General features: G+C 44.2%; 13 protein-coding genes across 13 annotated transcripts; 3 read left to right on the top strand and 10 right to left on the bottom strand. All coding sequences in view use genetic code 12, as the record gives it.

Annotated features, from left to right (window-relative positions):
• Positions 1-240: 240 nt before the first annotated feature.
• PGUG_05369 (uncharacterized protein) lies at positions 241-1,440 on the top strand (the record flags this gene model as incomplete). Its single annotated transcript, XM_001482299.1, has 1 exon — positions 241-1,440. One exon carries the CDS (start codon positions 241-243, stop codon positions 1,438-1,440), a length of 1,200 nt encoding a protein of 399 aa, XP_001482349.2.
• Positions 1,441-1,499: 59 nt separating this feature from the next.
• PGUG_05370 (uncharacterized protein) lies at positions 1,500-2,555 on the bottom strand (the record flags this gene model as incomplete). The annotated part of the gene is made up of 1 exon (XM_001482300.1): positions 1,500-2,555. The coding sequence occupies one exon, from the start codon at positions 2,553-2,555 to the stop codon at positions 1,500-1,502; it is 1,056 nt and encodes a 351-aa protein (XP_001482350.2).
• A 681-nt stretch (positions 2,556-3,236) lies between these two features.
• PUF3 (mRNA-binding protein) lies at positions 3,237-5,522 on the top strand (the record flags this gene model as incomplete). The annotated part of the gene is made up of 1 exon (XM_001482301.1): positions 3,237-5,522. One exon carries the CDS (start codon positions 3,237-3,239, stop codon positions 5,520-5,522), a length of 2,286 nt encoding a protein of 761 aa, XP_001482351.2.
• Positions 5,523-5,649: 127 nt separating this feature from the next.
• On the bottom strand, positions 5,650-6,765 carry PGUG_05372 (uncharacterized protein; the record flags this gene model as incomplete). The annotated part of the gene is made up of 1 exon (XM_001482302.1): positions 5,650-6,765. The coding sequence occupies one exon, from the start codon at positions 6,763-6,765 to the stop codon at positions 5,650-5,652; it is 1,116 nt and encodes a 371-aa protein (XP_001482352.2).
• Positions 6,766-7,402: 637 nt separating this feature from the next.
• On the bottom strand, positions 7,403-11,776 carry TSC2 (Tsc2p; the record flags this gene model as incomplete). The annotated part of the gene is made up of 1 exon (XM_001482303.1): positions 7,403-11,776. The coding sequence occupies one exon, from the start codon at positions 11,774-11,776 to the stop codon at positions 7,403-7,405; it is 4,374 nt and encodes a 1,457-aa protein (XP_001482353.2).
• Positions 11,777-11,975: 199 nt separating this feature from the next.
• GAP5 (Gap5p) lies at positions 11,976-13,757 on the bottom strand (the record flags this gene model as incomplete). Its single annotated transcript, XM_001482304.1, has 1 exon — positions 11,976-13,757. The coding sequence occupies one exon, from the start codon at positions 13,755-13,757 to the stop codon at positions 11,976-11,978; it is 1,782 nt and encodes a 593-aa protein (XP_001482354.2).
• Positions 13,758-13,981: 224 nt separating this feature from the next.
• On the bottom strand, positions 13,982-15,310 carry PGUG_05375 (uncharacterized protein; the record flags this gene model as incomplete). The annotated part of the gene is made up of 1 exon (XM_001482305.1): positions 13,982-15,310. One exon carries the CDS (start codon positions 15,308-15,310, stop codon positions 13,982-13,984), a length of 1,329 nt encoding a protein of 442 aa, XP_001482355.1.
• Positions 15,311-15,488: 178 nt separating this feature from the next.
• CBR1 (Cbr1p) lies at positions 15,489-16,343 on the bottom strand (the record flags this gene model as incomplete). Its single annotated transcript, XM_001482306.1, has 1 exon — positions 15,489-16,343. One exon carries the CDS (start codon positions 16,341-16,343, stop codon positions 15,489-15,491), a length of 855 nt encoding a protein of 284 aa, XP_001482356.1.
• A 351-nt stretch (positions 16,344-16,694) lies between these two features.
• Positions 16,695-18,647, bottom strand: OFD1 (oxidative DNA demethylase; the record flags this gene model as incomplete). Its single annotated transcript, XM_001482307.1, has 1 exon — positions 16,695-18,647. One exon carries the CDS (start codon positions 18,645-18,647, stop codon positions 16,695-16,697), a length of 1,953 nt encoding a protein of 650 aa, XP_001482357.2.
• A 19-nt stretch (positions 18,648-18,666) lies between these two features.
• Positions 18,667-20,253, top strand: HOM3 (aspartate kinase; the record flags this gene model as incomplete). Its single annotated transcript, XM_001482308.1, has 1 exon — positions 18,667-20,253. The coding sequence occupies one exon, from the start codon at positions 18,667-18,669 to the stop codon at positions 20,251-20,253; it is 1,587 nt and encodes a 528-aa protein (XP_001482358.2).
• Positions 20,254-20,380: 127 nt separating this feature from the next.
• On the bottom strand, positions 20,381-21,442 carry GVP36 (Gvp36p; the record flags this gene model as incomplete). The annotated part of the gene is made up of 1 exon (XM_001482309.1): positions 20,381-21,442. The coding sequence occupies one exon, from the start codon at positions 21,440-21,442 to the stop codon at positions 20,381-20,383; it is 1,062 nt and encodes a 353-aa protein (XP_001482359.2).
• Positions 21,443-21,577: 135 nt separating this feature from the next.
• Positions 21,578-23,113, bottom strand: ARO9 (aromatic-amino-acid:2-oxoglutarate transaminase; the record flags this gene model as incomplete). Its single annotated transcript, XM_001482310.1, has 1 exon — positions 21,578-23,113. The coding sequence occupies one exon, from the start codon at positions 23,111-23,113 to the stop codon at positions 21,578-21,580; it is 1,536 nt and encodes a 511-aa protein (XP_001482360.2).
• Positions 23,114-23,251: 138 nt separating this feature from the next.
• On the bottom strand, positions 23,252-24,400 carry TUB4 (gamma-tubulin; the record flags this gene model as incomplete). The annotated part of the gene is made up of 1 exon (XM_001482311.1): positions 23,252-24,400. The coding sequence occupies one exon, from the start codon at positions 24,398-24,400 to the stop codon at positions 23,252-23,254; it is 1,149 nt and encodes a 382-aa protein (XP_001482361.2).
• Between the last annotated feature and the right edge of the window lie 264 nt (positions 24,401-24,664).

The raw sequence follows: 24,664 nt of genomic DNA on the forward strand, positions 1-24,664 counted from the left end.
TAACACACCACACAATTTAAGGGGGTTTTAAACGTAGTTATATATCCGAGACAGCTACTATATTTGCACTAGGAATTGTCCTATCTAATACTCATTGCAAACGTGAATTTTTAATAGCTCAATTTGTACCCACAAAAAAGCCGCTATCAGCTGACCAATAGACCTTGTCCCAGCTGACGAGATAAACGATTCGTGCCATCTTTAATTTGGCTCGTCAAATCATTGCATTATCATACCATCATGAACACAAGATCACCGATCACAGGAGACGACTCCGAGACCAATGTATTGGATATTGCATTTAACCAAGACCAAGGCTGTTTTGCCATTGCCCACGAGCACGGGTTTCTAGTGTTTAACACGGATCCGCTTGATTTGCGGGTCAAGCGGAAGTTTGCGGGAACTTCTTCTGGGGTGGGCCATATCGCTATGCTTCATCGTACAAATTACTTGGCACTTGTGGGGGGCGGAATCAATCCACGGTATCCCGAAACCAAGCTCATGATTTGGGACGATCTCAAGCGGAAAAATAGCTTGCAATTGGACTTTTCCACGCCGGTTTTGAATGTTCTCTTGTCAAGAACCAGAATTGTCGTCGTGCTCAAAAACCACGTTCATGTGTATGGATTCTCGTCCCAACCCCACAAAATTGCATCTTACGAAACAAGCGACAACCAACATGGCTTGGCAGACTTATCGGTCAATGTAAGCTATAATGACATTGATAGCTCAGCTTCTACGTCTGGCGAATCTTCAAACTCCAACGACTCGAAGCATGAAGGCAAGCAGCAAACCCTAGCATTTCCCGCACGTACTGCGGGCCAAATCCACCTAGTCGACGTCTCTACCCAGGGCCAAGAGCGTAATGTGGTCAACATCATCAAGGCTCACAAATCAAGCATTCGTTGTCTAACTCTCAACAGATCAGGTACACTCATAGCATCGGCGTCTGAAACAGGCACCATCATAAGAATTCATTCCACTCGCTCTACAGCATTATTATTCGAGTTCCGCCGAGGACTCGACAGAGCAGATATAACTTCCATGAGATTTTCCCGTGACGATAGTAAACTTGGGGTTCTATCGGACAAAACAACCTTACATGTATTTAATATTAACCCCTCTCAACAAGAACAACCGGACGATGAGGTCAAAGCTCCCACAAATAGACACCACCTATTTAGCTTTCTTCCAGTCCCGGTGCCTACATACTTCCGTTCAGTGTGGTCTTTTTGTTCCGTAAACACAAATCTGGATCATCCACGCTCCGAAGAGAACGACACTGGTGTCATAGGATGGTCGTCAAATGATAGCATTATAGTTGTTTGGAAGAAGAAGCAGCTTTGGGAACGTTATGTGATCGGCCAAGCTGCCAATGGCTGGCAGTTGACTCGTCATAGCTGGCGGTCTTTGGCTATTGAAGACGTTGATAAGTGGTAGCTATAGGAGTTGAGATAGTGTTACTTCTTAGTATATGGTGTATTGTATGTACATAATGATTACAGTATAACTTCGCATAGTATAGGACTATGGAACAGTTTGTGGTGGGAAGCCAGAACCAGGCGCCATCTTTTGCCATGGTAATTACGAACAAACCGACGGGCGTTCTGATGGTCTGCAAATCTGATGAGTGTTAAATGAATTTGGTTGACTGGGTCGAGTCGAATGGTGGTGAAACAATCATTGATGCTGGAAGGTTTAGCCAAGTCGTAGTCCCAAAGTAATTTTGGAAGTGCATGCGGAGAAAGGTCCATTGGAAGGTTTCGAACAAGAACTGAGCTATGTCTTGTCTTAGGGTCGAGGAATTTAAATAGAGGTTTGTGAGTAGGGTCCAAGTCCAGCAATTTGTAGCTTTCGGAATCTCGAACTATCGTGGAAGACGTCTCCTTGATTTCAGCTAAAAGCTTCTGCTTCTCTTTTGATGACAGGAATATCATATTGACTGGAGTCTTGGGTACCAGCTCATACATTATGGGTTTGTTTTTCAAGACATTATTGATGTTTGAGTCTAAAAATGGCGACAGCATGTACTTGAGCTCGGACTCTTTGGGTAAAACAAATTCAAGTTTCATATCGAAACCATTCACTACCTTATCTCTCGTCTCCATCCAATACACACACGCATGTTTATGGGACTCAAAAAGCAAGTAATATGACCCGCTGTGAAGTAAACTTAGGGGATTTCGTCCTTTTATAGCACTGAACGGAAGTCCATTACGACGCAAGTCTCCCACGAGATTATAGCGTCGTTCTCTGTTGATGGGAAAAAGATTGTAGAAATCATACTGGGATATTAATGAGTTGGGACACGTAAACTTGAGTATATTTGAGCGATTCTTTGTCAAAGTACCTTGAGGAAGATCCGCAACTGCTTGTTCGATTGGTTTTTGTTTCCATTCGTTTTCTGCTAAAGAGTCTAAAACTGACTTTTGGGGCACGTCGTCTTGTTGATATAAAACTTTCGTTACGATCGGTACCTTTGTTGCCACCTCCTTCAGCGTGGTGGTGTATAAAAGATTAAGTAGTCGATCAGATGCCTTTTTATCAATCTTCATTATATAGTTTGCAGCTCTCTGGTCAAATTAGTGTGGGTCAGCGGCCTATATGCAGTACGCCCATCATAAACCACAATTTCGTCATTTATATGAGACAATGGCTTTATATCCTTCCAGATACTTTTTCTCAATCTTGTTCTCCTACTAGAAACCAAAATCGGTTTTGAATCCTTTCTCCGTCCCTCGCTGCCTCGTTCCTCGTTCCCCACCGCAGGCTGCTCGTAAGCCCATACACCCATGTGGATGGTCAAAATTAGAGCGACCCTGGTGATTCCGAGTTTTGTCCCTTTCGCTGCTACCGTCTACGAGTCTTTGTAGAGCACATTTTTTCGTCGTTTTGTTTTACAACGAGTGTTAAAATTGTGTAATTGGCTCAGGCGATACGAAATATTTGTCTTACGATTTGCAGTTTCAGGAGGCGTTTTCGTTTTGTATCCAGTGGTTATACAACCTTACAACTACAAGTGTGCGGTACAGAGCTTACCTTCTCATAGTCTTGAAACACTTCAGCCTGGCTATTTGCTGCCTTGAAATTTTTGGTTTATCTTCAGAATTTGTTCCGCTGTGGCATCGTTCTCCGCGGACCATTATCCATTTACTACAAGCCGAGAAGTACCTGACTTGACTTGAAAGATAACTTATAACCCTATTGGCTCTGTTTTTTTTTGAAGTTCTAGTTTAATGCCATCGGAGACTATTTGGTCCAGCACTTCCAGCGGTGGAAACTACCGCTCTAGAATCGATATGATCAACCCCGAGTTCTCCAAAATGTTCTCAGAAGATCCGTTCAGTGGTAATAGTGAAGCTCAGGGTAGACGGTTTTCCTTCAATGATGGTAGCGATATCGATGATTCCATTTTTGGTTTGAAACGAGGCTCTTTGTCTGCGGTAACAGCTCCCGCTGGTAACTCGAGAGACGTAATGCCGTCAGGTCCCAGACCTCCGTTTGGGACAGCTTCCATTAGCGGAGGTATTGCCAATAGGCACCCACCTCAAGAAAGCTTTTTGCAAAAATTCTCGTCTGTTGCTGATGCGACAAGAGATATCGAGTTATCTAATGGATTGGGATCATTGGCACTTGGTTCTGAGTCTCGTAGAACCAGCTTCAATAGTGCAGCAGAAAAGCCCAGTGGTATTGGCTATCTTTCTACTCCACAAGGATCGATGAATGAGAATTTGAATTCACGTAATTCTAGACATCAGTCCATCAGTGACAAGATCGACAAATACAACAGTACCTCTCCAATCCAGGGTGCTGCTTCCCTTTCGATCAATTCAGACCTAAATGGTGGAAGCAATTCTCCCAAACACCAACCCAACGAACAGAAACAAGGGCATAGTTTTTGGGACCCTGCTGGTGCAACATCGTTCACCCCAAGCAATGTTGGTCCTTTTGTTCCCAACAACTACAGCTACTTTATGGCTGATGGCGTTGGAATGCCTTTGCCTCCTTTTATGTACACGAGAGCCGCTATGGATGGTGCTCCTCCTGCTCCTTACATGGTACCTTCACCTCCTCCATTTATGGATTCTCAATTCTACGGTATGATGAGACCACCTCAGGTACCCGTTGATAATGAAGAAGATGACTCGTCGAAAGAAAAGAGTCAAGAGACTCCGTCTAATGCTGAAGATGAACCTTCTATTAGAGGTTCTCATGCTCCCGGAATCGGCTTGAATCGAGGCATTCCCACGAGCTTTCCTTACCCTTTCCATCCATACCCGTACCAGGCTTCACCTCCTCCTTTCACTCCTTCAGAAGTCAACCAGAAAGTAGAGGAGCGTCCGGCATCGACACCTTCTCAATCTTCAGGGAAGAGAAAAGGAGGGACACGGAATTTTTCTTCAGGTAAAGGCGGTAACCACATTTATAGGTCACCTCTTTTGGAAGAAGTTCGTTCCAATTCCAAGGGCAAGGAATACCATTTAAAAGATATCTATGGACATGCGGTTGAGTTCACAAAGGATCAGCATGGTTCCAGGTTTATTCAACAGAAGCTTCCAACTGCCTCGAACGAGGAAAAAGAGGTTATTTTTAATGAGATTAGAGAGACATCTTATGAGTTGATGACGGATGTGTTTGGAAACTATGTGATACAGAAGTATTTTGAGTATGGTAACAACACTCAGAAACAGGTTCTTTTGAAGTTCATGATTGGTCACATCTATGAACTCTCACTCCAAATGTATGGGTGCCGAGTTGTGCAGCGTGCTTTGGAAGCAGTTGACTTGAAGGGCCAGATTCTGATCATTGACGAATTGAGGGATCATATCCTTGTTTGCGCCAAAGATCAGAACGGTAACCATGTGATTCAAAAGTCCATTGAAAAAATACCATTCTCTGAAATCACCTTCATTATGGATTCGTTGGAAGATCAGATTTACCACTTGTCGACTCATCCCTATGGTTGCAGAGTTATTCAGAGATTATTGGAGTATGCAGATCCTAAGCGACAGCAAGAGATGCTAGATGAATTGAACCGTTTTATCTTCTACTTGATTCAAGATCAGTATGGTAACTATGTGATGCAGCACATCCTTGAGCGTGGTAGCAGCAAGGACAGGGAAGCTATTCTTGAAGTTGTATTAGGATCTGTGGTCAACTTCTCGAAGCACAAGTTTGCTTCAAATGTTATTGAAAAATGTATAAAGTTTGGCACCGTGAAGCAAAAGAGAAGAATTCTTGATGAGGTGATGCTCGGTAACGAAGACCCTACAGTTGAAACCGTGAGCGATGAATCTCCCTTGGCATTAATGATGAAAGATCAGTATGCCAATTATGTGATACAAAAGCTTGTGGAGGGTTTTGACGCAAAGGGAGAAGAGAAGAGAATGCTCGTCATGAAATTGAGACAATACTTGAAGCAAATTTCCTCCAAAAATACTTATGGCAAGCACCTCGCTTCCGTGGAGAAGATGATTGTAGTAGCCGAAACTGCTTTGATAGATGCCGATAATGATCCTTGATGCTACGTTCATTACTAAGTTGTTTTTTATTGTTGTATATAGTGTGAATAGTTAGAATCAGAAAAGAGTATATATGATTGATTGAAATCAAGTAACAAATGTGTATATTTTAGTCATCATACATATATCATATATCCAACGGGTGAAAAGATTCACCCAATTGTTTGGTGAAGGTAGTCCACAAGTCGGACGAGATTTCTTCCACTTGGGCGAAGTGTTCCAGATACAATTTCTTTACTTCTGGTGAACTTATCACCATTGAAGTGGGTCCTTTTTTGACGATGAAGTCAAATAATGTAATTGTCTTTAGTAGACGGCTCTCCGAAATTGTCAAGATTTCAATATCGGTGAGTGTAGTTATTTTGGAGCAGTCTTGTTTTTTGACGGATCGAGCTAGTCCATCCTGATCCCAAGTACCGTCATCAGAAGAGTTGGAAGATGCAATGGTGAAGTTTGCGCTCCCATCACGATCGGAAAAACGCAAGCTCTTCAGGATTTGATTAAGACTTAGCAACGAGGATGAGCTCACCGTTGACGAAACCGCCTCTCTTTGCTGGCCCTCGGCCTGGAAGAACTCGTTTAAATGGGACAAACTGGCTCCAATTGCACCACCCGGGTGTTTAATGGAAAACAACTTTTTGCGCTTGAGCAAATCGTCTTCCAATATTTCAGAGAGAGCCAACACAGTTGCATCGGCGAGAGCTAACGACAATGTGGTCGAAACGGTGGGTGCAGGCAACCCATGGATAGCTTCTTCGTTCAAGTGGGAAGGTAATTCTGCGTAGAGCAACGATTTGACCTGCGGTGACAGCGACAATTTGGACGACTTACTGCATGTCAAAAGGATTATAGGCACGGATTTCGGTATATGGGGCAACAAATTGATGAGTTCTGGGGTGTTTCCACTAGCAGTTATGAAGATTAAACAGTCACAATCACGTATTATTCCGAGGTCCCCATGCAACGCTTCTGACGGATGAAGAGAAGAAGCCTGGATTGAAAGCGAGTTGAGCGTCGCCACCATTTTGTTTCCTATTTTGAGGCTCTTTCCAATGCCACATATGACCAACTTCCCACCCTTCAACGTGGTTTGAAGCATCAACTCCAATGAGTTGAGCAAGTTGAGTTGGACATAGTTTGATGTTCTGTAAAGTTTTTCCAAATGGGACAACGCCTCGCTTTGAGAAGTAAGGGTGTTTGTTACTGACAAGAGAGCAGCCTTCGATAGACGTTCATACTCCATACTGTGATGAGCAATGATTCAATTCTGGCGATCAAGCTAGTGGTGTAAATTGAAGGTGATGGCTGCTGTTCAATATGACCCAAATGTACCCAGAAGCCTGATAGGTGGTTTATAAACTAATAGGTCAGCAATAGTCGGCTATAGCGTATACGGTTGTCTCGGTGTGTAGAAGTTATCTCCGCCACACTCGTTGAATTTTATTTTTTGGATTTCTTTTCGCAACCGAAGACGGATAAGGTTCAATGACAGGATCGGAGTCGGAATCCCAAATACGAGGTACACGATATTGTAGAACTATACCAGTAGCGCTACAGTCAGCAAGAGCCCGGTGTGAAACCGCAACCTGAAAATACGCTAGACTTTTATCCTACAATAATCCACCGTACATGGCAAACTTCACGTGAGAAGCCGCAGGGCCCCACTATGACATGAATTAGTAATGTAGTGACGACATGCGGCTATGTACAGTCGAGTACAGTCGAGGTGTCTTGGAATCCAGAAAAGTGTTGAGGGAAGTTGTGTAGTTGGGTTGTAGTGTCTTCTGTGGTTCAACAGTTAATTTGTAGTGCCGAACATTTTTCATGAAAAATTAAGCTATGAGCTCATTGACTCGTGAGAACTCCGCACGCACGGCTGCTCACCGTGACTCAAGTTGCTGCAACAAGGAGTCGGCGGCAGAACCTGTCACAACGCCCGCTGGTTCTCTTCGAATCAGTTGCTGGGTTTCGAGCACTTTTTCTCGTAGTTTATCAATTTGATCGACTCTTCTGGCCCAGTTACTCACAAAGTGTTTCGGAGTTTGACTGTGCCATATGGTTGCGAATTGGTCTGCTATGATCGCCAAGTTTCGAATGTACAGTGGTAATTGCTGTTCGGAAATGAGCTTGAAATGGCATGTCGCAAAGAGTCCAGGGACTCCAGAACGGCGGAATGTCTTTACCTTGTAGATGTTACGAGCTGGAACCTTGTTACTGCGCTGGATTTCATTGATATGGTTGGTGAACATCGAGGTGCTTTTTGTATGCGGCGAAATGACAATGTTCAAAAAGTTGAATTGAGTCTTGATGATATTAAAGTTGAACTCCTTGCCAGACTCATCGAAAAAGATATTCACATAGTTGTTCCCAATATGTCTTTTTTTCAAGTCGTAGTACTTGTCTCCGTCGTTATTCTTCATTAGAGTCGTAACATGGAACACAATTTGTGTGATTTTATCGCTCCAGAATAATCCATATTCTCCATCACTTCCATTCTCTGTGTCGAGCCCGCCAACATAAACACGTTTATCGCAACCTTTGAGCTTGACAAACTCGCCAATGTTGTTTAAGAAGTCAAGATACGCCCTGGACCCAACTTGGTTGCCCAAAACTTCATTTTCGTTCAGCTGCCGAGGTCCAACATACAAGATTCCAATCTTGTGGAATTCCACAGTTGGGATCCTGTCAATGGTCAGAATCGCTCGCAGGCTAATATAGTCGTCTATCAAAGGCACGGGAGCACTGTTCTGGTCCATATTATCCAGAAACTGGGAGAGAATGTGGGCCGCAGTAATGTAGGACTTTTCCCGACGGTCTTTCTGATCGATGTTTTCGATCATAAGTTTCAAACTTCGAACTCCACTACCGCTCCTAATAATCATTCGTGACATTCCCGTGTTCAAATCAAGCAGCACAGAAACAATCCGTTGCCCAATTATCCAGGTTCTGGTTTCATACCCCTCATCATTAGAGGGTGCAAGCGTTAATAAAGCTGGATTCAATATCTTCAGAGAAACGTTGGAGTCAGCAAAGTAGTGAATAAAGTCAATAAACGACGCTGTTTGGTCATCCACGGGCTTGTCGCATTCTTCAGAGCACGCTTTCAAATTGTTGATTAAGTAGTTGGCGATTTTAGGCCGCTCTCTCAATCCCATTTTCAAAAACCAATTAGATATCACATCGTATGACATTGTTAGCAAATATTGTGCCAAAATCGGGGTGATACTGGTTGCCAGAGTCGAAGGAGTTTGCTCCACCTGAGCTTCAACTCCATGGGTTTGTATTCTTGAATTTTCATCAATTGTCAAACGACTTCTAAGGTCCCTCGCGAGCTGAATATATTTGAAAGCAATTCCAAAAACTCTCATGTACTCGTCAATGGTGAAGTTGGAGGTGAGACTAGGGATGTGAATCAAGGACATCAAGAACTCTAAAGTGTGTGTACTTGCAAGTGCACTCGTAACTCTAGTTTGCAATTGAGTGAGTATCACCGAAAGAAACTTTTTGATGGAAAGAGGCACTTCATAGCAGCATATAGTCAAGATATGAATGCATGGAATTGCAGTTTTTTCCCAAGATCCGAGACCTTGCACCAAAGAATTGACAATAGCGTCCTCTTCATATTTGGAAAATACATCGTGATACGCAAGTAGTGACAGTAAAGATCTTATGAATGCCACTTGAAGATCACCCTTTGTCAAATCACGAGGAAGCGACAAACTCTTGGGAAGTTTGAGTTGTAATTGATCGCATGTAATGGCTCGCATTCTCATAATCTGTTCGCTACTCTTGTTGAGATCCAAGTTGGAAAGTTGTGTGCAAACGTGGGCCCAGAGAAAACTGTAGATTTCCCAATGGATATAATTCTCCAAGATATCTAGCACGACAGAAAACCATCTTGTAATATCAATGGTAGGGCTGCCATCTAGATGCAACAATTTGGTTGCTTCAGGATCGAAAAGTATCAAGTTGGAGGTAGGTTTATCAAGGTATTCAGCAGGAATAAAATCCACGTGTTCTGGGTAAACCCAAAGCATCGTGCTAGCGTCTTGAACCGTACCCTTGTCTTCCAAGTTCCTTTTCACGCTACTTGCAAGTCCGCCCATATCGCTTGGTTGCGTGAAGTAAATGAACCCCTCCACTGTAGCCCTTATTCTTATCAAGCAACGACTAACAAGAACTAGAAGTTGGTAGTTTTCCTCTTCATAAGCATATTGCAAAATGTTCATCAATAATTCAAAAGCTTGTACCGCTTTGGCTCCATCACTTGAGCTGGTAATGACGAGCACTCTGCTCATTGATTTTGCTAGTTCGGTGATCAATGGTGTTTTGTTGGTAGTCTCATTACTGAAGTATGATGAAGACGCAAAAGAACTTGATGAGACAAGACTTCTAAATCGTTCCGTACGGCGCTTGACAGGGAACAATGGTAGGAACACAGAGCACAATTCCACAAACATGCTTGGCGTGCAGTCAAGAGCAAACGACGTGAAGAACGGTCCAAATAAATACGAGCGTACTTCTTCATCAGTTTCATCGAGCGACCTTTGAAACAAATGGAAGAAGCCCTCATAGTCAATCGATTCGTGACCGAATATAGTACATGATTTTTTGAATGCTTCAAGTACTATTGATAATGCCTCGATTCTGCACTTGGAGTTTGAGCCGTTAAAGTAAAAATGATTGAGCACTTTGGCTATGTTGTCCTTGTGAAATGGATTAGCCAGTAGACACAAGGAGTTATCTGAATAGTATTTTAAAACAAAGCTGACATTCGAGTCCAGAATGAGATTGTGTTTTTCCATGAAAAACTCAACAATTCTTTCTTTTGGACAGCTTATTTCGTGATCCTCGTATAACAGCTGTAATGAGATACACATTGATTTCCAGTAACTTCTATCCTGTTCTGTAGTCACACGAATAACGCTCAAGAGGTCAAACAATGAATGAGTCTGAGAATGCCAAAAGTAAAAAGGAAATGCCTTACCAACCACGGCGTGGTCAACGTTATTGATCAAAGGCTCAATCGGAGCCTTGGAGAAGATCCTGTCAAACATTCTTAGAATCGCAGTGTTAATTACAGGGACTTGATGTGTCAAAGCCAGTTTCAAATTGTTGTAAAATTCCGAATGAAACGAGTCGATTCTTTCGTTGTCTTCAATGCAAGACGTCAAGGCAATCAACTCTAGAATCAGAATGGCTCCTAAGCAAGAAGTCAAGGGTGAATCTCTCTTGATTGTCTTTGCTCCTCCACGGCTGTCACTTGAACGAAGCGAGTGGATATCAGGAATGTTTTGGTTTTTGAACTGTCTCAATTCGGGATTGTTAATGATGGTTAGAACATGGTATACCAATTGAATGGACATTGGTGTTGCGTAGATGATGTGAATTGTGGACCATATGACTTTGTCTATGTCAGCGCTGATGTTGTAGCAAGAACATAGAACAGAAATCAAATTGGAAAAGACACTAGTGATTACAGCACCGCTTTCCACTAGAGCCAAAATTGCCTTAATTGCCTCAAGAATTACCACATCAGCCACAGGTCCCAGGACACAAGTTAGTATATGTAAAAGTAACGAGTTAATCGTGTTAGAGTCCAAGATGTGCCCATTGTACCGAAAACAGTTTTGGAGAAATTTTAGAGTTTCAAGAAGCTGTTCTGCTTCGGCACCTTCAGCACTGCGAGCCTTGTTAAAGTAAGCCAAAGATGCTTCAAAGAACCTTAAAAAGCTCTTGGATTCGTCGTAGACACAAAAGTCATTGACCTCTTTGCCCTCTCTTGTCAATGCTTTGAGAGCCTGGAGAAAAAGGTCATATTCTGGATCGAGTCTGGCATCAGTGGTAAGGCAGTATTTCATAAGGTCTTTGAGAAAAACCAAGTTGTTGCTGACGAAATCGGCATCGTCTGCGTAGATGCACCGTATCATAAGACGAAGACCTGTTCGTCGTATGTGCAGTTGTACATTGGGGCCACATAAATCTCGAACCATGTACCATATTTCTGGAATGGAAGAAATTGCAAATTCGTTCAAAGATTTGGCAATCTTCTCGGCAGCTGAAGCACGTTGAGGAAGGCTTCCCAGAGTCAATTCCTGAAACAACTGCTGTTGGTCTCGGCTTCCGCCAACGACCATGGGATTAATGTGGATGGGTTCATTTTTTATGGAGGTAGTTTTGAGTGATTTTGTGAGAGACTTGAAGACGTTTCCAAAACCAGAGGGTCTTCCGAACGACGGGTGGTATGTGGACATGTAATTTTAGGAAGGAATCCTCGAATTTGTGTGAAACTTTGTGGGTTCTGTGGAGCTTCTGTGAGATGGAGTTTAAAAATAATTAGGCCCTCGCGCAGAAAAATATGGGGAAAATAAATGTGGGAAAAGTAATTAAGGGTCTATGCAATGAATTATAAAATGAATTATAAAGTGTGATTTCAAATGTGATTTCAAATGTTCAGCACCAGAAGCGATACGTCCTGTAGTACCATGGTTTAGTGGCTAGTATAGCTCGTTCTTCTTTGAGTTCTTCTTTCAAGGCTTCAAGATCAGTTTCTCTTCTGCCCGTATCAACGTCGATATCAGCGGCTCTTATGAATAGGATCCAGTTTTTCTTCCACAACTTGTGACCAATGTAGAAAAGAAGTAAAATTACAAATCCCAAATAATTCATGAAGAAGCCCTCGGCGCTAGGCAGTTCACCAAGTGGAAACAAAGATACCCAGAATTGGGCTATAAGTACAAGAGTGTTGAGTACAGCTCCGTAGATGGACCCAAGGACTCCTGCCTGCGATTTAAATGCCAATTCGTCGGTTCCTCGTCCTCTTACTTTGAGAGCACGGCGGAACCGAATGTGAGCCAAACACAAACTTAACCAAGTAAAAATGGAACTGAGTCCCGAGATACTGAGGAGCCAGTCGAACACTTCGCCCTGCTTGCCGCTGGCAGCAATAAAACTCAAAAGTGCAAAGATATTGGTGATTAGAATAGCCACCAATGGACGTCCAGCCCGATCGACGTACCCCAATATTTTGGGTGCCATACCCTGTTCCGCAAGAGCAGTTATCGTTCTTGAAGTAGCGTACACCGACGAAGAGCCAACTGAGATAACCGAGATCAAAATAACAGCATTCATAACCGAGGGTAAACCGCCGATACCTCCATTATTGATTGCAATGACAAATGGTGAAGCGGTTATGTCAACGGAGCTGGAACCAAGTAATCTATCGTCTGTAGAAGACACCAAGAAACAGATCAATGTCAACGAAATCATGTAAAACATAAGAATTCTCCAAAACACCTGCTTGGTAGCCCGCGGTAATGCCTTGCGAGGGTTCTCCGATTCGGCAGCAGTAAGACCCACAAGTTCAGTTCCGCCAAAAGAGAAAGCTGCCGTTACAAAGACCGACAGAACTCCCTTGAATCCATTGGCAAAGGCTCCAGGATTGTGCCAATATTTCGTTCCCACTGATTTTCCATGGGGTCCTCCTCCAGCAGCGAGCACGATGGATACAAGAATAAAGCCAATTACGGCAATGACTTTGACAAGCAGAAACACAAACTCTGCCTCACCATATGCCCGGACTCCAAAGAGATTAATAGAGCACACAACCACGTAGAATATTAGCACCCATATGTCGGGATTGACACTATTGGTCCAGTATTTCATGGTGATTGAAGCGGCCACCAATTCCAACGGTAAGAGCACCAAGAACTGGAAAAAGTAGTTCCATGCCACCGCAAACCCAAACGATGGGTCAATAAAACGACTGGCGAAAACATTGAATGATCCTGATATGGGGTACGCTGACGCCAATTCTCCCATGGCTTGAATTGTGCAAAAAATGGCAGACCCCGTCAATATCCAAGCTATCAAAACTCCAGCAGGTCCCCCCGTATATAAAGCTTCTCCAGACCCGATGAAAAGTCCTGTGCCGATCGAAGACGAAATAGCAATCATTTGCAAGTGTCTCGATTTGAGCTTGCGTTGCAACCTTGGTGAGCTAGTTCGAATATTGGCCTTTTCCATATCCGTGAGTCCCTCATATGTCACGTCCACTTCATGGCCATCGTATCTTTTGAAAGAGTCCTTGAAAGACTTCCATTTATTAACTTTCTCGCTGTGATATGGAGAATGAAAAGTCTGGCTTGAAGACTGGTTCGAAGACTGGCTCGAGGCTCTGTCTCTAGTACTACCTATTGTGATATCATTTCCCGTTACAGAGTCCTTGGGGTCCATTTCTGTTGCCTCTAGGTCTCTGTTTGTTTGGTTATAACTTTTGACTGATTGGTGTCAATGTAGATAAATTCGCTATGACTCCAGATGCAAATTCCATCGTGCGGCGTTAAGGTCGCAGAAAATAGAACGCCGTGCGCAGGAAAACGGCACCAATGTAGTAGATCACAAGAAACAGTTACCTAATCATAAACCATCATTTAAAGCTATATCCGCTTCTCTATTCGTCAACCGTAAATCAAGTCTACGACAAAACAAAAGACTCCACCCCAGGTGACCTTCTGTAGTAATTTTCTCAACCACACTGGTCGAATCATCAAAAAAATGTTGCCGCAATTGTACCCTTCACTCTCAACACCTATTCCCCATTTAATATTTCTCCTAATATTGCACCCACTCCAGAAATTCCACCACTTGTGTCTTTCGCAAGGACTGAGTCTCACAAGGTTCTTCATCAATGGCCCATGGGGCCCGTCTATATGCTTATGACCCCCAATAAGCGAGTACTGCTGGCGTGGGTCATCGGAGGGTAATTGTTTGTCTCCCCAATGTCCTGTGAATGAAAGCCAATTGCCGTAGCGTTCTTCACGTCCGACATGGGCTTTGTTGGAGTTGTTTTTTGCGGGATACACGAACTCTCCGTCGTAGGAGTATGCCAAGTAGTTTTTGGTTGGATTCCAAAGGGGCCCTCTATCGGTGAAATCCGAAAGTATGGCGTACGGCAAATCGTGAGGATGCTGGCCTACCGAGGGATAGTTGGCATGTGTGCCTCGAGCAGAAAAAATGACGGGATGATTGGGATCGAGTTCCCATTTCTCTAGATGTTCGTAGAAGAACGCACCACCCCCTCCATGAGCCGACATCCACACAATAATGGGTTTGCCTTTGTAATACCTGACGAGCGAGTGTTCCCAATCACCAACGTGGTTACCGTAGGGACCGGAGCCCATCACGAAGGGCCCCAAGTTAAACGAATAGAAGTAAAACCAAAACGCATCCACCCAGCCATTACCTTTGTCAACTACGATCAACGTGGCTGGAGCGTCCTTTATCTCGCCATCGATGAGCGACGGTTTGTTGTGCGACCCGGTAATCCACTCCGGGTCGGTGTTGAAGTCCGTATTTGAACTAAGATACAAATCGGGGAGTCTAGGAAGTTCCTCCAACGTATCGATCGAGCACCCGTGCTCCGTGCCCTCGATTATCGTTCCGTTATCGTACTCAGCGTGAAGATGCCTCACAAACTTTTTGATGTCGTATGGAAGGTATCTTTCCTCACTGTACAAGTGAACTAAAGGAGCATAATCTAAAATGTAGTCTGGAATTTCGCCCAACTCCAATGTTCGCTGGCTTTTCTTGGGCATACTGATGATTGGTGGAAGGTTTCCGTAGCTAGTTGGCGATTTTAAAAAGTTATCCATGTTGAAGTCCTCATTGTTTATGGTGTTCAAGATGTAGCTTTCCTGAGCTTCCCATCTAGTGGCAGAAACAAGGCTTATTATGCAAGCTAGGTGGGCGAAAGCCCCCAAAAGCATCTCCTGGCGGAGAAATAACATGTAATTTTGAGATAAAAAAGGTGAGAGGAAGAAACGGCAATCGTGAGCTTATCAATGACAGCTGCGAACTGTGGGTGCGAATGGGTGGGGTGCAGGAACGAGGGCGAGGGTCCATTCGCACCCGCTGCACCCAGAATAAAGGCACTACAATCTATCGGTGATCTATAGTAACTATTATCTAGAAAACAAAAACCTTGTCGCCCAACTTGGACACTGGTCTGGCCTTGGGGTACCCAAGAGTGACGGCGTTCTTTTTCATGGCGCTGATCATGGGTGGGGGACCACATAATAATAAGTAACCATCTTGGTCCTTGTTGGGTAAATGCTTCTCCATTATTTCCGGTGTAACAAATCCGACACTGCCGTTCCAGTTCTCGGGAGCGTTGTTCAAAACGTAGTGCACCTTGAATCTGTCGGGGTGTTCCTTGGCAAACAAGTCCAATTCGGCTCTCAACAAAATATCCTCTTCAGTAACATTAGCATACACCAAAGAGATCTTAGTCTTATCATCCGGGTTGGTCAAAATAGCAGTTAAAACCTGGTACATTGGAGCGATACCAGTACCTCCGGCAATCATGCCCAAGTGTTCAACCATGTTAGGGGTGTAAGTGAAGAAACCTTTTGGTCCTCTGACTTCAATGTGGTCTCCAACAGACTTACTGTCCACATGACGCGAAATGTTACCTTGCTCGTACGTCTTGATGAGCAAATCAAAGTAACCCAACTCGTCATCTCTAGAAATAGGAGTGTACGATCTCACCACTTCCTTTCCATTGATGGTGGCCCCAATGGAGATGTGCTGGCCAATGGGCAAGCCAAGACGATCGGTGGACTTGGGCAAACCAAAACGGTAAATACAAGTGTTGTGGGAGAGTCTAGTCTTCTCGATCAATGGGAATTTTTGAAACACATCAGGTTTCAAAACAGGACCATTTTTCTTGTTGAGTTTAACAACGTACACGGCCACGGCGGCCAAAATGATGGCGGCAAGGGTGGAGAAGATGACCAAAGGGTTGGGTTCGTTTTGCGACATGGAATTGATGTGGAGGTGGAAGTTGAGATTTAAAGTAGCTCGTGAATTTTCAGGCGTGCGCGCACCGCCGCGGCCACTTGGTGGGGTCCGGCTCGGGAACTACGAACTAAGAGCGGTAATGATTTGCGACCAAATCTGGATCTGTAAGTGGGGCTGAGAAGAGAAGAGGAGGTTGATCATTGTAGAGCTGTGAGTTGCCGAGACAACAATTTTCTTCATTAATTAGTTTACATAGTTTTGACATGTGATCGCAGTCCCATGTGATCAGAGCTGAAAATTGCAACATTAAGATGAACATCGAATTGCAAAAATCGCAACAAAAAAATTGCAAAAAAAATCTTGCAACTTTTTTCAGTTCTCTTCCTCTGCCTCCTCCTCTCCTTGGACGTTCCATTGACACGAAATGTCCCACCTTGACCCTTTGGCATTGACGCTCACATATTTTACAAACTTCAACACTGTAGGGTCTCGCAACATGAGACACAAGGTGTTCCATTGACATTGGCCTGTATAGAGAACGCTGCTGTCATCGTTTCCGCCTCTATATATGGCAGGATCGTCTTCGTCTTGTTCGTCGTCGTTGTGCATGCACAACTCGTAGCCTCCAAATTCTCCCAGAGCCCAGGTTTTGGAATTTGCAGCCGTTGGTGTGAGGTTGAAAGTCGCTTCTAGAAGAAGATTGAGCTCATTTTCTCGCGCTAGGTCCTTTTCTGTGGTTGTAGCAAGTATGAAATCGTGGCCTGGTCTGAATCTTCGGGCTAAAACTTGATCACTAGTAGGAACGAGACCGGTGACTTGCACGAGCCATTTGCGAAAAGCTCTAGATTTGATAAATGATGAAATTTCGCATAACTTTCGGTCTGTGTCGCTCAATTGATGTGCTTGGCTGGTCACTGAGAAGTTTGGAGCCTCGCTGGGGCCAATGGCATTCGCAAATTTGACACCTTTTTCTGACATGTCCAATGTGGATGTTCCGTCTATGTACATGTAACGCTGCTTGTGTGGGGGAACCGCACATTTCCATGGAAATTGAATGTCCTTGGAAGTTTGGGGAGTATCAGTCTCGAGCTCGGTATGTCTTAGAGACCTATGGAGAACTTTTGCATATTCTGCGTTGAAAATATTGGTCAATTCCACAATGGATTCGTCGAGAAATGTGGTTTGCAATCTTTCCAAGTTTCCAGGTTTCAAGTACTCAACATTCAAAAACTTCGATAAGTACTCCGTCTCATCAGCAGATAGCGTCTTCTTCTCTAGCAAGGTTTCAACTTCCAATGGTGAAAAATCGTTTCTGACAGGTTTGGGAAAATCGTACTCTTGAAGTTCTTTGCTTTGCAATTGCTGAAGAGTACTGCGTGCTTCAGTGGCCTCCTGCTCACCCTTAACGTACCCTGGCTCGCCTGGTTGGGGGATATGGAACCAGCCTTGAATGGAGAGTCGCTGTCTATCTTCCCTCACTTCTTCAACATCATGAAAAGAAAGACCTGGTTGGACTGTGAAAAATGCAATTTGGTTGAACTGAGGCACAAGTTTAGCCAGATAATCGGTATGGGGTACGTTTGGGACCACAGCAGGAAACAAACGAAGGGCACCGCCATAGGATGGTTTCCATTTTTTTCCAGGTTCGGGAAGATATAATATGAAACTCAAGCGACGGGACCCAATTACGTCGTCGTGGGTCAATAAATGGCACCCTTTATTGTAGGTGTTAATAGACATATCTGTCTTCAAGCCACTCAATTTGCCACACTTGGTGACTCCAGAAATCATGTCTCGAAATTCTTCGGAATATATGGCGGCTCGAAGCTTATAAAGTGATGGTAACCTCGACAAGTCGTCCCAGTTGAGACCTGATAGATTGGCTAGATCGCCAGACTGGAAAACTTTGTATATATCTGTCTCCTTTTTTGTGAACGCTATCTCCAGCAACACCTCATTTCGAACGTTTTTCAATAACTGGGGGTCCATCAAGTCGGTGATAGTTCCCCATCGGTACGGTTGACTCAGACTCACTTGCGATTCGAGCTGCGACTGGAATTTTTCATCCCACAATTTTTGGTTGAAGAACTCTTTGATTTCAGACGAGGTGTACTCGGCGGGCTTGTCTACATGGTTTCTTTTGGCGGACCCATTCTCCGAGTCGGTTTTCCTTTTCATGGTTTGATGTCGTACCACCGCGATGAGCCCATTCCGGTGTGTGGAGGAGCACAAATGATTTGGAGAACCTGCACATGCGGCTCCGATTCCGGCGCCTGAATTTTCACTCTGACTCACAAGCCTTATATAACCACCACTCCCACCCATATTCTTCACGAAATAATAGATGTCAGATCTACAACTGTCGTACAACTCGGTGCTAGACCTCCAGGCCAAGAACAATGGCTGGGTGATCCAGAAATACGGTGGTACTTCCGTGGGAAAATTTCCAGAAAAGATTGTAAATGATATTGTCAAGGAATTTGCCAACCACCACCGCGTGGCTGTTGTGTGTTCTGCCAGATCCTCTCACACTAAGAGTGAGGGCACAACCTCTCGTCTTTTGAAAGCGGCTGACGTGGCCTATGATAATGGTGATTACAAAACGTTGCTTGATGTTATCGAAGACGACCACGTTCAGAATGCCCAAAAATACATACACGACTCTGAGATACTACAGAAGCTCATAGTTGATACCAAGAAAGAGATAGCAAGAGGCGAGGAGTTGCTCAAGGCGTCACAGGTGATTGGAGAAATCTCCCCACGGACCCTTGATTCTATCATGTCACTTGGTGAAAAATTGTCATGTTTGTTCATGGCGGCATTGATGGAAGACCATGGTTTGAGATCTGCCTATATTGACTTGTCCAACATCATTCCCTTGGACTATGACTTCAATAATGGTTTTGACGACAACTTCTACAAGTTCTTATCGAAAGAGCTTGGTAGTCGTGTAAGCAACTTGGACGACGATGTCATCCCCGTGCTCACTGGTTACTTTGGTGTGGTTCCCGGAGGCTTGCTTAATGGCGTGGGCAGAGGATACACTGATCTTTGTGCCGCTTTGGTGGCTGTGGGAGTTCAGGCTGACGAATTGCAAGTATGGAAAGAAGTGGATGGAATATTCACCGCAGACCCTCGTAAGGTTCCAAATGCCAGACTTCTCGAGAGTGTGACACCTGAGGAAGCAGCAGAACTCACCTATTATGGATCCGAAGTCATACATCCATTTACCATGGAACAAGTCATAAAAGCCAAAATTCCCATCAGAATCAAAAATGTTGATAATCCTGCTGGTCCTGGTACCATCATTTTTCCTGATAACATTGCCAGAAGAGGAGAGGAAACTCCTCCACATCCTCCAGCCGCTTATGAGACTCTTCCTTCATCTTACATTGCATCCCACGCTAAACGTTCTGCCACAGCCATCACCGCCAAACTGGACATTGTCGTCATAAATATTCACTCCAACAAGAAAACGTTGTCTCATGGTTTCTTGGCACATATCTTTACCACTCTCGACAACTACAAATTGGTAGTTGACTTGATATCTACGTCGGAAGTTCATGTTTCCATGGCACTTCAAATCCAACCAGATCAAGAACATCAGCTCAAAAATGCAATTCTCGAGTTGCGTAAAATGGGTACACTTGACGTTACCAGAAACATGGCTATTGTCTCCTTGGTAGGAAAGCAATTGGTCAATTTCATCGGCATCGCAGGAAATATGTTCAAGGTTCTCGCCGATGAGCGCATCAATATTGAAATGATTTCTCAGGGTGCCAACGAAATTAACATTTCAGCAGTTATCAATACTAAAGATACCATACGGGCACTTCAGTCAATTCATGCCAAACTCTTGGAAGGACGCTACGTTGACGAAGGATCCAGTCCCGTAGACTTGCGACTCGAAGCATTGAAGGTTCAGAACTAGAGAAGCAAATGTACATAGAAAATGTCATAGAAAAGTCATAGAAAAGTCATAGAAAAAGTCATAGAAATGACATAGAAAATGTTATAGAAATGTCATAGAGAGTCACATAGAGAATCGTAATCATTTATCAAATATCAAATTCTCCGGATTCACGACTACTTCTGTTGGCATCCGACTTCTTCTGGTTCTCTTCAACCAACTTGTCAAAGTCACTCACCATCGCACCCAACAACTCGGCAGCCACCTTGTGGTACGCCAATTGCGCCTTGATAAGCTCATGAAACTCCTCCAATGGTTTAGCATTCTCCAACACATTCTGCATGATGTTGATAGCGTCTTCAACGGTGTTGGCAAATTCATCCTCGGCGTTCTCCATTATTACTCTCAATTGTGGCTCCTTGGTGGCATTGGTGCTACTGGACAAGTTGGCACGAGCCATATCGTAGTCAATTCGCTTCTGTTCCACCTTCTTCTGGATATTGTTACTCTGGCTTATGAGTTGGCGCAACGTCGACAGAAGAGGTTTGTTGAATTTGGACGTGATCAATTGGTCCTGTCCCAATCTGGCGTTGGCAATCTTGTTGATTCCGCCCGAATACAAGTCCAATGCCTTCACCAAATGATCGTCCTGGTTTTCTGGTGATTTGTTGGTCAAAACCGATGCGTCGGTCGCACGGGCCAATGCGTGGTACAACGTCTTTGGAGGCTTGAACTCGCCAGTGGTTGGGTTAATAAGCGCCGCTTGGGCCTCAGCGGGGGTTGTGGCTTTGGATAAATTGGATACTCTACTGGAGATGTTCTTTCCAAAGTCGGTGAAGGATTCTTGTAAATTTGTGGGATAATCGTAGCTCTCGTTTTCGTAGTTAGAAGTAACCTTCAACACGTTCTTATACAACTTTTCGATATTGTTGCATCTCTCAGCTAATTCGAGATATTCACTAGGTAATTGACTGATTTCATCCACGTTGATTTTCCCCATTTTCTCCTGAACAATTCTGGAGGTTCTCTGAGCAAATGGAAGAATCTCGCTGTTGAACTCATTGCCCAACTTGTCGCCGAGCGACTTTAAGTCTTTGGTGAAGTTGGAAAAGTTGAACGACATCGTGGTTAAAGTTGGCGTTCGTCTCCGTGCGAGTTCTTGCGGTGTGACTATCGGTGCACGGCTGCGCGAGTAGCACGTAGAGCACATAAAGAGTGGCAGAGTGAAACAACAGAAGAAAGCAGGAGAAAGCAGAAGGGTAGACAAGAAGAAGGGTAGAAGGTAGACAGTCGTATTAGAGGTTATAGTGGTGTATCCAATTGAAGACAGTTATCATATGCTCTATCAAAACTCTAATCCGTTTTCAAAAAATTCCGTAACCGCCTTTGCCAATTGGGTTCCAGCTGCAATCAACTCTTCGTCAGTATTAGCCGCTGCAACTGTAAGTCTAAAAAAGTTGGCAGTTTCCTTGCTGAATTCACTGTCGGTGGCCATATTAATTCCTGGCACTGCATGGACTCCAAAAGCGAGAAGCTTCCAGTTCAAGAGTCTGATCTTTTCGATAATTGGAGTACCTGGAGGAAAGTTCACCACGAGAGAAAGGAACATACCAGCACGAGGATCGATGATACTCACATAGTTTTTCTTGTAAGCATCCAGCTCCTCAATGGCATTGACCAACACATCTCTACGGTGAGTATAAGTGAGACGCATCTTCAATATCCACTGGAGCCATCCATATACGCCCTTGTATTTCTGCTCAATAACGTTGTTCAACACCATTTGCGAAAGACCAGAGGGCGCCCGTGTCACAACGGCAGCATATTGCCCAATTACCTCGGTGACTTTCTTGTGGCCCACAACGAAACCTACTCTCAATCCCGGAGCAAAAAGCTTGGAAAAAGTTTCAATACGAACAACACGTCCAGTAGTATCCAAGGTGAGATACGATGGAACGAGGTGATTGGAAAGGTATTCTTCCACTGTCAAAAACAGATCAAGTTTGAGGACACCTTCTGGCTTCAGGTACGGAGGTAAAGTCAAATAGCCGTAAGGATCATCTTCAATGATAATAAAATCGTGCTTTTCGGCCAAAGCATACACTTTTTTCCGGAACTCCAAACTTTGGGTGAGACCCGTGGGATTCTGCCCGGTGGGAATACTGTACAATGCCTTTGGTTTCTTCAAATCCGGCTTCTTGGTTTCCCAATTTTCAAGCAAATCGGTCAAGTAATCAATATCAAGGCCATTGCTCTTGTCCGGAGTTGGGTCCAAATTCATTCTGACCGGCACTGGAATACCACCAGTATTGGCAACATGAGCCAAGAAAGGTGTAAACGTGAACTCTTCAATCAAAATGACATCACCAGGATCAAGCAATGCGTCAGCAACTTTGTTGAGACCATCCGAAGCGCCCGTAGTGACAATAGTGTCCCAATCAGAGTACTTTGGAGGATGAATCTTAGATATGAACTCGCGGGTAAACTGCAATATCTGAGGGTGGCCCTTGGGTTCAGAATACTGAAGACCATGGGCAATATCGATCAATTTTTCGTCTTCACTACGACGATTAATCGTAATTTTTTTGGGTCCCAGCGAGTCATTGGCAACGGTTCCGTTTGTCTTTGAAAGAGCCAACGATTCCAACGATGCGTTCGTCATGGACATAGATAACGACTTTTCAAATGGATAATCAACCAACTGAAGATCAATCGACTCGATGGGAAAAAATCCATCGTTAGGGGTTCCCCAACTGAGAATGAGATTCTTATCAGCAGGCTTGAATCCCTTGGGAGGAGATTTGTCAATAGCAGCAAAATGCGACGACTTGCGTGCCAATGCTCGTTTAGAAAGTAGATGGCCATGGACAAACTCAGACATGGTGTTGACGAGGAAGAAAATGTGATGAGTCAGGGGGGATTACTAACTTGATGTGGTTGCAAGTCGTGCCGTACGTATCTTCGGTGTATGGCTGTCGTTATGAACCCGGGTGCCCATTGTGACTCGAGCGCCATAGTTTTATGCATCGTCCAAATAGGAAAGATCTTGACAGGCCCGATACTCATCGATTACTCCGATAACGGACTCTTTGCATTCTGCGAAAATTTCAAGAACTCTGGCGCGCTCAGCGGCATCGTTGGACTCGGTATAGTTGTTAATGTAGGCACCTCTTTGGGCCAAACGATCAAATTGTTTCACCACCTTCGTAAACATACTGGCGATAGAAGAATTGTTCGATATCTGCACTCCTGTAAGCGAACCAGCGCTGTAGGGTTTGTGTCCACTGACAACATGGACTGAAGAAGAAGTCCAAGGTACAAATTGAACTCGACTTTGGGCTTTGATTATTCCCTTTCTGATCTCATGTTGAGACTCAGAACCTATCAAGTAGGTGAGCATCGCTATGTAGTTAACTGGTTCTGAAACACGGTTCATTTTGTACTTGTCGTCCAATAGTTCGAGAATCAAATCGTACTCGTTCATGGCATGCAATCGGGTTGAATTGTGTCCCACGATTTCAGATACCGGAGCTATGGCTGCAGAAAGAAACTTGAGATCGGGAGTGGGCACTAGTGTAGACAAGATCAGTTCATAGGAGCTGTACATGTAGCCGGGAAACCGAATAGGGTTGGAGATGCTCGCCAGAGCCATGGCGATCAATTTGTTGGGTCCTTGGAATGCAGAGGTGGCCCTATCGGAGCCAGTGTTTTTCACTATCATATTCTCCACGCCTGTCAACGCATCGTTATCGAACACGACGGTTGCGTCGCTAAAATCAATAAGTCGTTTTAACGTGAGCATAGTGTTGTATGGCTGTACCACCACATCAGAAGTGCCCTCACTGGATGGGAAAATCAGAAACGTATTCATCAATTTTTTGCTACCGTAGCGGTCATTGAGGGCCTCTAATAAAAACGAGCCAATTCCAGCCCCTGTGCCTCCCGCCACGCTATGAAATAATTGCAAATTGTTGAGGTTGTCGCACTTGTCACATTCACGATCAATGAGATTTAACAAGTCATCCTCGTACTGACTGCCGTAGCTATACCCATTCAACCAGTTGTTTCCGGCTCCATTACCCTGCTCACTCACGTGCAAGTTGCGAGGGTTGATCATGGGCATTGAATTGGTGCATTTTGTGATCACTGATGGTTCCAAATCTATCATCACCGAACGAGGTGTGTACCTGTTATTACTGGTTTGGTGAAAGAACAACTCTGGGTGGTCGTTTGGCTTGTCTTGGCCATTCGGGGCTCCGTTAGAGACGTTTTGAGTGGAAAAAACCGACCGTTCACCATCGATGGAAATGGCGTGTTCTTGTGCCAATTGGTTCCAATACTGAAAACCAACTTGGTTTCCACATTGTCCAGCTTGGATGGTCACGGTTTCACTGGGTTAGCATTTTACGGTTACTTTTGCGGTTTTTGGTTG

This window comes from Meyerozyma guilliermondii, genomic scaffold (assembly GCF_000149425.1).
Source record: "Meyerozyma guilliermondii ATCC 6260 scaffold_7 genomic scaffold, whole genome shotgun sequence".
In the NCBI taxonomy this organism is placed as follows: domain Eukaryota; kingdom Fungi; phylum Ascomycota; class Pichiomycetes; order Serinales; family Debaryomycetaceae; genus Meyerozyma; species Meyerozyma guilliermondii.